The sequence below is a fragment of the Rhineura floridana genome, chromosome 10 (genome assembly GCF_030035675.1).
Source record: "Rhineura floridana isolate rRhiFlo1 chromosome 10, rRhiFlo1.hap2, whole genome shotgun sequence".
Classification (NCBI taxonomy): Eukaryota; Metazoa; Chordata; class Lepidosauria; order Squamata; family Rhineuridae; genus Rhineura; species Rhineura floridana.
This window is the reverse complement of record NC_084489.1, coordinates 13,127,721-13,139,811: the sequence shown is the minus strand read 5'-3', so window position 1 is coordinate 13,139,811 and position 12,091 is coordinate 13,127,721. Positions and strand designations below refer to the sequence as shown.

Below are 12,091 nucleotides of genomic sequence, written 5' to 3'. Positions count from 1 at the left end.
TCCACTGAAAATAAATATTAAAGAATTAATGAAACTGCATCAGACTAATGTTATTTTTATTCAGAGAAATATGGTGATTAATGTTAATAAATATTTATTTCTAGAGCTATCCACAGATTAGAAAGTCAAGTGATTAATTGTTAATGAGAGTAATTAATGATATTTGCATAGATTTGTATATTGACAAAAACCTCAGCTTAGCTTGCTTTCTGTGATACACAACAAGTATCTATGGATAATTAACAAATCTATAAGTATTTAACAAATATCTATTACAATTAATTGGTAGATAGAAAAACCTTTATTTTTGTAATAATGCATGAAGAGTGTTCACTAATCCCAAAAGATAAGCTAATGAAACAAAACAGAATTGTGTCAGGCAAGGAAATAACAAAAGGTGTTCAGTTGATATCATAAACAGTTTTGGAATTTGGTTTTAAAAAACTAATTAAATGTTGTTTCAGTTGAACAGGTTTGCTTCATTATAAACTTATTTATTATTTTGAAATGCATAAAGAAAAAAAAGTTGCTCTGTGATTTTCTGCGCAATGCTTGCAAGAGCTTTCCCTGCTGGCATATGTGAAGGTCATCACATGGACTTCCCCAATATGACCATGGGCTTCTGATGAGACTGAGCAGGGCAGGAAACAGCCATGTTGCAAAAGACCCAAGCAAAATGTATGCACACCTTCTGTCCAGTTAAAATCAATGATACTTAACTGTAAGTGCAGGTGCTCAGATCTCCATGATTTTGATGGAAATTTCCTGGATTGTGTCCAAAGGCTACAAGCCAGAGGTCCACATACACAGTTGAGGACTTTTGCATATATTTGTACTTCAGTAGCCTTCTGCTGATAGATAGCACTTTAGGACCCAACAAGGCAAGACCTGACTGATCTGCTGGACTTTGGATATAACTGTGATACAATTGATGCCCTCATTTCTGCCCATTCATGTTTTGTATTAGAGTTGGGAAACTTGTGGCCTTCTAGTTGTTGTTGTACTACAATTTCCATCATCCTGGACCACAGGCCATGCTGGCTGGGGCTGATAGGAATTAGTCAAAGAACATCTGTAGAGCCACAGATTCCCTATCTGTGAAGCACTCCGTTCCAATTCTGGAAAGTCAGGTAAATATTGTTTTGGATAATAATAGTATGAAAGTAAATGTGCCTTCTAGCTTAGGTTTCCTGGGTCCTTACCACACAGATGCCACTCCACACATGCAAACCGATGGGTGATGACATTTAGGGCAAAAATAACAGAAAGCAGAAAATTTTCACTCTTTTAGATTCTTTCTTAGCCTCTCACCCTTGGTCACCACCATACATTGAGAGGGTAAACATTCATGTTTTCATTTGCGGCTTCCACTGGAGTTGGCCTGCAAACACTTAGGGAAAGGGCTCGTGGCTTTCCCTCTCTACATTTTAAGATGTGGTTTCCTTAATGAATTGTAACATACAAAAACAAGTATGATGATCTGTGCTCACATAGTTTATTCCAACATTCTTATTTTAGAATCCAAAACTCCCCATAGTTCTTGTCATGAGGCAAGGGCAATTTTCTTTAGGCAGGAGAAATTGACATGTTCTTTTTTTTTTCCAGGGACCACAGCTACTGCATTTATTTTTTGGAAAGTTTGTGATGGTCCATGGAAATGTGAGATTCCCAAGACAAGACAGTTCCTCTTTGTCTCATGGTTCTTTATGTGGTGATATTAATTTGATTGGATTTGTTTTATGGATTTATACCCTGCCTGTCCGCACAAACAGTGAGAAGGGAACATTCTCTTGTAAAAGCTTCTGCTTGGCTATATTCAAAAAAATTGCCTGCAAGTAAGTTGGTGCACCATAAGAGCACTTCTGAAGTTTCATGCTATGTGGCAGAGGCCTTGGTCTTGCTGAGACAAGTTTAAGCAATGGAGCCCTTGGGAGGCTAGAAGCTGTGTTGGCCAGGGAACTCATCAGATGATCATTCCACTCTCTTTGAGGAGTTTGTGAGTGTGATAGCAGGAACCGTATGCAGGAAGAAAAGGGGATGAGGTAGGGAGAGAGAGTCTGGTCTGTCATATACTCCTTTGATTGCCAGTGCAGATTCCTGTTTGCTCTTACACTGCTGTCTCTGACATAAACAATAATACTCTGCTATAAAGATATCATCTCACCATTCAACTTCCATTGATCAGGCTAAAGAGGCTCAGCTCTTTCACTCTCTTCTAGCCGGGCCAGCCATAGATCAAATGATGCCCCAGGTGAAGAATGTCCCTTCTATTTGTTTCAACTTCTGAATATATATCATTTTTATTGGATTTGTAGCCACTTCACAACTTTGATACACATTTTGCATGCATGTCTTATCGCTGCCATATAAAACAATAAATTTGCATCCATGGATCTGATCACAATCACAGTATTTGTTGACTGGTCGCTGAGGGTGGAATTCAATGTTGTGTGAGCAGATGTCTGATGGTGCAACAGGACTTTTCTTCTCCTTTCTTTTCCCACCCTGCAATCTCCCATGCCCCAAATATCTGCTATGAAGGTTCTCCCAACCCTCCAGAGCAGGTTTTTTGGGGGTGTAAGGGGCTATGGGGGGGAGAAGAGGGAAGGGAAGCCCCACTGTGCAAGTGGAAGTCTATTTTGCTTGCATCAATTCAATATCACATTGATGTAAATTTTCTTATTTTTCTTAAACTTATGTTAACACAATGCTGGCCACACAGGTCAGTATTTCCTTACATAATATTAATAGCTAATCAAATGAAAACAAATGCAGATTTAATCTGGAGGCTGTAAAAGAAAATATTGCTTATAAATTTGAGACCACACGGGACCTTAAGGGTTTTTAATTATTATTTTTTTGAACATCGTTTCACTTAAGATAAACTGCATCAGGTTAACAGGATGTAAATCTGTACAATTTACTTTGAATGTTGCAAGGTAAAGATATATTTTTCAAATGCTGGTTTCATTACTGGATAGAAAACCCATCAGAAGGGCTTTCCTATCAACCGCTGTTAAGGCAAAGGTGAGCTGCTTCTAAGCTGTCTTAAAAATATCACAGTGAAGATCCACTTACCCATCTCACCCATTTGGATATAAACATGCCTTTTTAAAATTAGTATTTGTTTAAGTTCAAGGCATAGACCAGAGACTGTTGGAATGTGCTTTTTGTAAGCTTCTTTCATCCCATACATATTTCAGTGTTGGAGTGGCTTACTTTGCTTTTGGCAAGGCAGGAGTGCCTTCCTCTACTGATCTTCTCTGTCAGCTAGAACCACTTCATAACAGCTTGGTTTTGAATACTCCTGCACAGAATTGAATTTTGTGTAAGCTGATGTTTGCAGCCAGTTTTTTTAAAAGGTCAAAACATACAAAGGTGTTTGTTTTTGTTTAAAAGAAAGACCATAACTGGCCTTTATCTTTGTTTACTGATTCAGACAAGACACATGTGGATATCATCTGGCAGATGATACACATTGACCAATTCCATTAAATTACAGCCTGAGTCCAATTATTGGTGTGTTCTTCATCTCAGCAGATAATAAACAAGGATTATCTTTTTTTAATCTTCCAAGGCACTGTTCAAGTTTTATAGCTCAGGTTCATTAGCCTTGAACAGATTGTGCATGTGACATGTACCAAACAACAGCATTCACATTTTCTTTTGAAGGCAAGCTTCTTTACCAAAGGATCAGAGGGACTTTTACTCGTCAGAAATAAAGTCATAAAGGAAAAAAAAAAGGAACGGCATGCTTCTAATCCAAGAAATAATTTCACATTGATTTCAGTAAACTGTAGTAAGTCCAAGGCCTTCATTTTGCTGTGGACAAACCATGGTGGTCTTTTTTAATAGTCCAATGCAGACCAGCAAAGATTTTTGTGAGTGGCAAAAGTGACTTTAATTTATAAAGCCAACCAGAACTTTTACAAGTTGTCTCCTTGCTATTGATAGAAGTCCTAATTTTTATGTGCTGTTATGTTGCATCAGTTACAGTACAGAGTTAGAGGAATCAATTTTAGTTTGACTGGTGGTGTTGATGACTTTAAATATGGACCACAGGTTTTCAGCTGTATAAGATGGTTCTGGTAGGTGCCATCAAAGAGCTGCAAAGTTCCTTGTCTCTGATTACTTTGAATAGAAATTAAGCTCCAAAATAATTTTGATATACTATAGAATAGAAATGCTCATTTGTGTAGCAATGTTGAAAAAAAAAACACGCAAACACAATCCAGAATCTTGTCCCCTCCACTTTGAAGTGGCAAAATGTATGTTAATTTCCTTCAGAACTTGGCTGGGTTTATTGGCAAATGGAGAAATCTCTGTATATCATACTGGGAATGAAAGTCATTGAAAAAGTAAAGTCAGGAAAGAAAAAAGAAGCACATTTAGATTTCTATGTCTGACGATAAATGTTTTCATACATTTGTCTTAAATAGAAGTGGTCTCACTCATTGATCACTAACAGGCAATTTTTTTTGGAAGGTTGAATTCATAATTCTTTAATAGAAACTGGACCCATCAGTTGTAAAGAGTGGGCATGTATTTTTTTAAAAAATAGGCAGAGGTGACAGAGCAAATTTAATAAATTAATCAAAGGGATCATTTTGTTTCCATTTTGTGATGCTGCATAAATGTATTTCTGTAGATACAAAAGATTCTTGTTAAAAAACGCATCTGGGTTTTTAAGATCATTTTTCTGTATCAGTGAAATTAGAGTGATCTTGATTACTTTTAGACTTTAGTGCTCAAACCACTTTAATGTGATTGTTAGAACTTTTGAGGAAATGATTTGGAGACTGATTGGGAGCTTTAAATCTTGGCATTTTCAAACTTTTTGCTAGTTATCTGAAAACAAAGATTTTGGGGACAGTGGTCTCAAGGCTTGTGTTCTCCACCAGAAAAAAGGGCTTAATTTATGTTTTTTAAGACTGAACTTTGTATAATAAACTTCCAGTTGCTTGAGTTTTCACCCATAGGTATAAACAAATGATTGCTTTTAAATTTAAAAATGATAGCACAGAAAAGTGTTTTCTATGCAGTTATTTCATCTTGTCAAATATTTAGTCAGAAAAGTGGTATATTTTGCTCATTAGCTGGAAATAAGATTTCATTTAAAGCATCTCAAAACTTCCATTTGGAATCTATATGTCTTCATGCTGTCTGAGTTTCAGTGTATTATCCTTTATTCATTGTTGGTTTGACGAGTGATTGACTTATTTATTTGGTGTTGAAAATGTGCAGTCTCTTTGCTTTATGTGTCATTTATCTTTTTAAAAAATGTTGTTTTTTATATAGGCCACATCTCATAATGCAGTTTCGTTTATGGTTCACATTGAAATTGATAGGTAGGAAGCTTTTGAAAAATTACCTTTTCATTGCAGCGTACAAGTGTCTATCATGTCTCTGAAAATTGTCTCCCATTGATGATGCATATAAACTTGTTTGATTTGAGTTTCGGTGTTCACTTGGTCCATTTATTTATAAAGGTTTTCTTTTTAATTGTCTTAACTATTTCTTGCATTCATGAACCAGATGCTGCAAGGGAATAGGTTCATAGCATATGTAAAAGATCCTTTTTGACCTTCTCTTTACAAAGTAAGTAATGTTGAATGATTGTTTTCCTCTCTCTGTAAACACTCAGAGATTTGTGTCCCACTCTGGATTTTTGCCTTGCAGACTGATGCTAATAAGTAAATGGTTTCCTCTTGGTGGGCAAAATGTAGCTTAGGAAGAGGAGATGATTGTTTCAGGAAGTAAGTTGACTTCTGAGACACATGTAGGTGGATCTGATGAGATGATATTGCTGAGGGATGATGTTTGCGTGGGTGGAAAGTTATCACATGGGCAGGCAAGGATCCTAATTAGCTCAGCCCTTTCTCATCCAGGATAGCCTTAGCGGGAATGTTGCAGGGCAAAGGCACATTTCTTGTAGGCAGCATAAAGCAGGAGAATGGCACGCAGCATTTGACGGCACATGGCCATAGCCATGCGCACTTGTGGTTCCCGAAGTCCATGAGGCCTGCGCTGCTGGGGACTTATGACTTGACAGAAGGCCGAGCGCTCTGAAACCCGCAGTGAGCCTGTCCAATGTGGAGGCTGTACTGTCACAAGATGCCCAAAGACTGAGTCAAGCCCTGTAAGCCTCACTGCCTGGGGCTTGTGCACAACCCCACTGCATCCTCTAGTCTCTCCAGCCACTGCAGAGGGCTGTGGATGCCCAGCTCCGGTCTTAGCACTGGGCTCCAGAACCAGGCTGAGTCCCTGGAAGCAAAGCTGCACCTCCAGGTCGGTAGCAGTTGCTGGGCTTTGCCCTCCCCGGAAGGGGTGCTTAGTGCTGCTGGGCCTGGGCACAGCACCTCGCAGCCATTGCAGGGATTCATCCAGTGGGGACCAGGGTGCCCATAGCTGGTACCCGCTGGCCATGGTCAGCGCTGCCCAGTCGCTGCCACCCTGCTCTGCCCAGGCTCTTGTTGCATCTTTCCTCAGCACGGCGCCCTTGGCAACCTATTATGAGGACACTTCACTCTGGAACACAAAGACTGAGTGAGTGTTCCACAAGCTCCTCCTCCCAGCTCTCACAGAAAGGCTCTTCCTGTAAGAAGCCTCCCCGCCCCCGATGTTGAAAGTAATGCCAAAAGAAGTGAGGCAGAAAAGGGTCTTTTTGGTGGTGGTACCCCAGTTATTAAACAGCCTCCCCAGAGAGGCTTGCTTGGTGCCATTCTTACTATCTTTTCAGTGCCAGCCTTTTAAACAACTTTTGTTTTTCATAATCAACAGTCTATGCAAGCCTTTGAAGCAATGTTTTGTTTTTCATAATCTGGGATTATCATTTTTATGACTCATGTTTTAGTGTATATCTGCCAGAAGGAAAATTTTGTGGGCTACTTTTGTTTTGTTGTGCATTTTCAATACTGTATTTCATTCTTTTCATTTTTGTGAGGCTCCCAGAGAACATATATTGGACAGCCATACAAATATAGTTTATAAATGATGAGTTAAATAATAAATAAAACTCCTCTGGAAGACCACACTAATTACAAAATCATAACATTTCAGTTTATGAAAACTGGCATCCACCAGATAAGGGATGTTTTCACAGGTGGGTTTTGAGGACAGTTTTACATATCCATCCACATCGCTTGATTTCTTACCACTGAATTTAATCAAGTTTGATTACTTGCACAAAGTTTGACAGCTCATTCACAGGTTCCAGACAAGCACATCACTTGTTGCTGCACTCATGCATGTGTGAATCAGCCAAAAGGATCAGTGAGGTAGAGAAACAAATCTCACAAGGTTTTCCCTTCCATATGAAATCCATCAAAGGCTTACCTTAATTCAGCCCTTTTTAATTTTGATCACATATTATTTGTACACTGCAATATTCCATCACGTGTGTGGTAGCCTAAAGATTATGTCATTTATTTATTTATTTGATTTCTGTCCCGCCCTTCCTCCCAGCAGGAGCCCAGGGCAGCAGATTAATTACCCGTTCTTCAGGAGTTGCTCCCCCCAGAATTATTCATTATTAAAGTGAGTTTCTGCCAGAAGACTGTGTTTGTCTATGCTCTAAACAACTCTTCCCATACAGCCTGCTGTGTCTCCTACAGAGTAAGATATTAAACCTGAGACTTACTCAGATACACCATTGAAGGGGGGAGCTTGCTGTCCCTGGTGACCTCGCTCACTACTAGCCTGTCTTTCTGCACACAGCCTATACCCCTGGTGGTCATGCAGCCCTGTCATCATCCTCTGTTCACGAGATGTACTCTGGCACCAGTTTACAAACTGACAGTTGGAGCTTGTCTCACAAAGTCTGCTTCTTTGGTGAACTTCATTAAAACTTAAGAGAAAAATGTGTTAGGGATAAATACACTTCTAAGGAGTTGGCACAATTTCAAAGGAGACAAACGACATGGCCATTCTAAAGCATTTGATTTTGCATTTGAAATTTGTATTAAACAGCGCTTATACATTTGGAAGGAAATGAGCCCGTCACAATTATCTGAAAATATTTCCATAGTGTTAATTTGGTGGTTGGAGGTGGCTTCTAGAAAAAGTAGTTTGGCTACTGTTTGTAAATACTTTCCTCTGCAAGCTTGCACGGCACACACCTCAACTCTCAACTCACACTCCTCAACCCTTGCATTGCACACACTACACCTCAACTCCCTTTCTTCATAATGTACCTCTGTTTTATAAGAAAAGGAAGAGTTGCCTTGACAGTGCAGTGCAATGAGTCCCTCTACTGGAATATTTTTTTAATATTAAATATTATTAAAGTATTAAACTATGAGAGAACTAGAAAAGATCCTCAAATGCAAAGATGTGTCACTGAACACCAAAGTCAGGATCATTCAGACCATGGTATTCCCGATCTCTATGTATGGATGTGAAAGTTGGACAGTGAAAAAAGCGGATAAGAGAAAAATCCACTCATTTGAAATGTGGTGCTGGAGGAGAGCTTTGCGCATACCATGGACTGCGAAAAAGACCAATAATTGGGTGTTAGAACAAATTAAACCAGAACTGTCACTAGAAGCTAAAATGATGAAACCTTAGGTTATCATACTTTGGACACATAATGAGTAGACATGATTCACTAAAAAAGACAATAATGCTTGGGAAAACAGAAGGGAGTAGAAAAAGAGGAAGACAAAGAAATGATGGATTGATTCCATAAAGGAAGCCACAGACCTGAACGTACAAGATCTGAACAGGGTGGTTTACAACAGATGCTATTGGAGGTCGTTGATTCATAAGGTCGCCATAAGTCGTAATTGTCTTGAAGGCACATAACACACATACACACGCAAACCTGGAAAGGGAGAAATGGTCTTGCAACCTAAATGGGGCACCAACTGGCCCTGACTCTACACAGGCAACAAATCCTGTAAGTGAAGAGCAGTGAATCTCACAGTTCTCCTCCTGCTGCTTACACTCTCAGCAACTGGTTAGGAATCAGGCAGGGTCTGGATGGGGAAAGAACAAGCAAAGGGTTAAGCAAGGTCCAGTAAACAAAGCAAGAAACAGGTTATAATGGTGCAAGGCAGAGAGGGGCGCTCCAGACTTTGGACTACAGCTCCCATTATCCCTGACTATTGGCCATGTTGGCTGGGACTGATGGGACTTAGAGTCCAGCAACATCTGGAGGGCCCCAGATTTGCCCACCCCAGATGTAAAATCAAACAATTGTGTTGCATGATCAACTACATTTTCACTAATATAGTTCAGATATTTGTTGTGACTTCACCCCTTGCTAAATAAAGGTCAAAAGGACATTGCCAAATTCCCCTTTAAAACAGAATTTGCTGGCAAATTTGGAGTTTCCAGTGAATTCAAGTGAACCCAGTTTCACTTCTTTCCACTGATCCTGCTCTATCTTATTGGTACTCACACAATTTCATATTCTTGATCAACTCCTATCAGTCCTAGCCAGCCATGAATAATGGTCAGGGATGATGGGACCTGTAATTCAGCAATGTCTAATGGGCACCATGTTGGCTACCCCTATTCTAGGATATGTTGTGTAGCCACATGAGTGCTTTACCTTCTTTGGGTGTTCCCCACCATGTCTTGTGACATTGCTTTATAGGGGGTGAGCCCTGGCAGGCTATGGGAGTAGGATACAGAGGAAATAGATAGTGGATACTGTATCTCAGCTTCTTTCTGGTGGTTAAGTCCATGTAAGGCATGTGTGGGGAACCTTTGGTCTGCCATATGTTGGTGGACTACAACTCCCATCAACCTGGCCATTGGCCGTGCTGGCTGAGGCTTATGGGAGTTATAGTTCAGCAACATATGCCCCCCCCAAAAGTTCCCATACCTGATATAAAGGAATGTTGAATCAAATATAGTGGACCTTCCTGGGTGTGATGGAGCCTGTTGTGGACATTCTGTTCCCTTGGATGGCAAGGTGGATGATTTATCTGAAAAGCTTTGCTTAGAAGGCCAGACACAGTAACTCAGGACTGGAAGAAACAAGATATCTCACCAGACTTGGCCAGCAAAATGCTAAGTGCATTAGGGACACTGTCATGACTAATTCTGTGTAGAGACCAATAGGGGTTTACATATGCATAGGGGAGAACAAATGTAGCTTTCTTTTTGATAAGGAGAGTTAAAAACACCTACATTCCAGGAAATAATCCCCAAATGCCACCAGTTGTTGAATCATTTTATCATACAGCCACAAGAGCGTGGATTTTCCGCATTCCGCTGTGTAAATTGAAAATACCCCCATGCCATTCTGCTGCTTTCCATAAGCTCATTTCAAAATGAAATCTTACAAAACTTAAAGTCCTGAACTCAGAAATGATTCCTTAATAACCCTTTACGTTTTCATGGTGATACACAAAACACCCAGAGAGAATCATCAGTTTAAATTCCAAAACAAGAGTAAAAAAATGCAGACCCCTGTTGGACTTTTTCCTGTCAGTGGTCTTGTAATTTGTTGAAATTAATTAGAAATCAGCCATGTTCACAGAGAAACTGTAATCCTGTTACTGACCTTGCTCCATACTCTGACCTTCATCTTCTGCAGCTTAAAGGTTAAAAAAAATGCATGGTTGATTTTTAATTAATTGAAGAAAATGAACATTGGTGTCAATGATAAGCATGGGCATGCTCAGTAAGAATCAACTGTCAGTGTTCTAAAAGCCAGACTCACAGATGCTTGGCTCGGCTAATCAGGGGCCACACCCATGTCAGACCTTTATTTCAATTTAGACAGTCCTGACTTCCCCAAGACATTTATTCCACTACACTTCCCTTAAATAATCCTGGGAAGTGTAGTTTGTGACGGGTGCTGAGAGTTGTCAGAAGACTCCTCTTCCCCTGTCAGAGCTGCAGTGGCCAGAATGATTTAACAGTCAGCCCCTCTTCCCAGAGAATTCTGGAGATTGTAGCTCTCTGAGGGAAATAGGACATCTCCTAGCAGCTCTTACCACCCTTCACAACCTACACTTCCCAGGATTATTTAAGGGAAGTGTAGTGGAATAAATGTCTGGTGTGGATGTGGCCAGGGATGGCTTTGGTTTAAATTTGGGTGGGAGACTACATGTGCCTGCTGTATAGGAAAAAGCGGAGGGAAGCCTGAAAATAATGATACCATTAACAATATTTTCCTTTTGGAAAGGAAAGGAGCTTTCCCTCTGCCCAGTGCTCACTCAACCAATATCCTCCCCTCCTTACTCTTACCCACCTCCTCTCCACCTTCCTCCCTACCCGTACCCTTTCCCCTCCTTCTCTCCCTCCTCCTCCCTGCCCCTCCCCCACATCAGTTTTACCTATCCTAAGCATGATCGCACAGGACTAAATCCCACTGAACTCAATAAAATGGAAATGGACTGCCTTCAAGTCGATCCCGACTTATGGCTACCTTATGAATAGCGTTTTCATGGTAAGCGGTATTCAGAGGGAGTTTACTATTGCCTTCCTCTGCGGCTAGTCCTCCCCAGCTGCCTAGGGCCTGCTCAGCTTGCCGCAGCTGCACAAGCCAGCCCCTTCCTTGTCCGCAACTGCCAGCTGGGGGGCAACTGGGCTCCTTGGGACTATGCTTGGCAGGGCACATAACCCCTGAGCTACTCACTGTGGGGGTGATCTTTAGCTGGCCCTTTACACCCAGGACACACGAGCAGGGATTTGAACACAGACTCTGGACTCCCAGCCAGGTCTCCTCCCCACTGTGCTGTACCAGCTATATCTGAACTCAATAAGCATGAAAATAATCAAACCTCCCTCTCCCTCCTGCCCCTCCCTCCCCCTCCCCTCCCTCCCTTCTCTCCTCGCCCTCCTTCCCCTCCCCTCCCTTCCTCCTCTCTTCCTCCTCCCCCTCTCCCCTCCTCCCCTATCCCATCTAGCCCTCCCCCCCTTAACTTCTGCTCCTGTGATCAGTTTCACCTTTCTGTAGCATGGTTTCATGGGAATAAATCCCATTGAATTCAATAAGCATGCAAACGATCAAACCTGCCCTCCCCCTCCTCCTTCTCTCCCATCACCTTCCTCCTCCCCCTGCCCTCTCCTCTCCTCCCCCTCTTCCCTCCATCACCCCTTTCCCCTGCTTCCCTTTCTCCCTCCCCCTCCCTCC

The 12,091-nt window shown here is 41.1% G+C and overlaps 1 protein-coding gene across 1 annotated transcript; it reads right to left on the bottom strand.

Moving 5' to 3' along the window:
* Positions 1-5,895: 5,895 nt before the first annotated feature.
* FANCD2OS (FANCD2 opposite strand) lies at positions 5,896-6,426 on the bottom strand. Its single transcript, XM_061587301.1, has one exon. It carries the CDS (start codon positions 6,424-6,426, stop codon positions 5,896-5,898), a length of 531 nt encoding a protein of 176 aa, XP_061443285.1.
* Between the last annotated feature and the right edge of the window lie 5,665 nt (positions 6,427-12,091).

Bases quoted from the DNA above. Each gene is read 5' to 3' on its own strand.
- FANCD2OS (XM_061587301.1), bottom strand. From the start codon at position 6,426: ATGGCCAGCGGGTACCAGCTATGGGCACCCTGGTCCCCACTGGATGAA.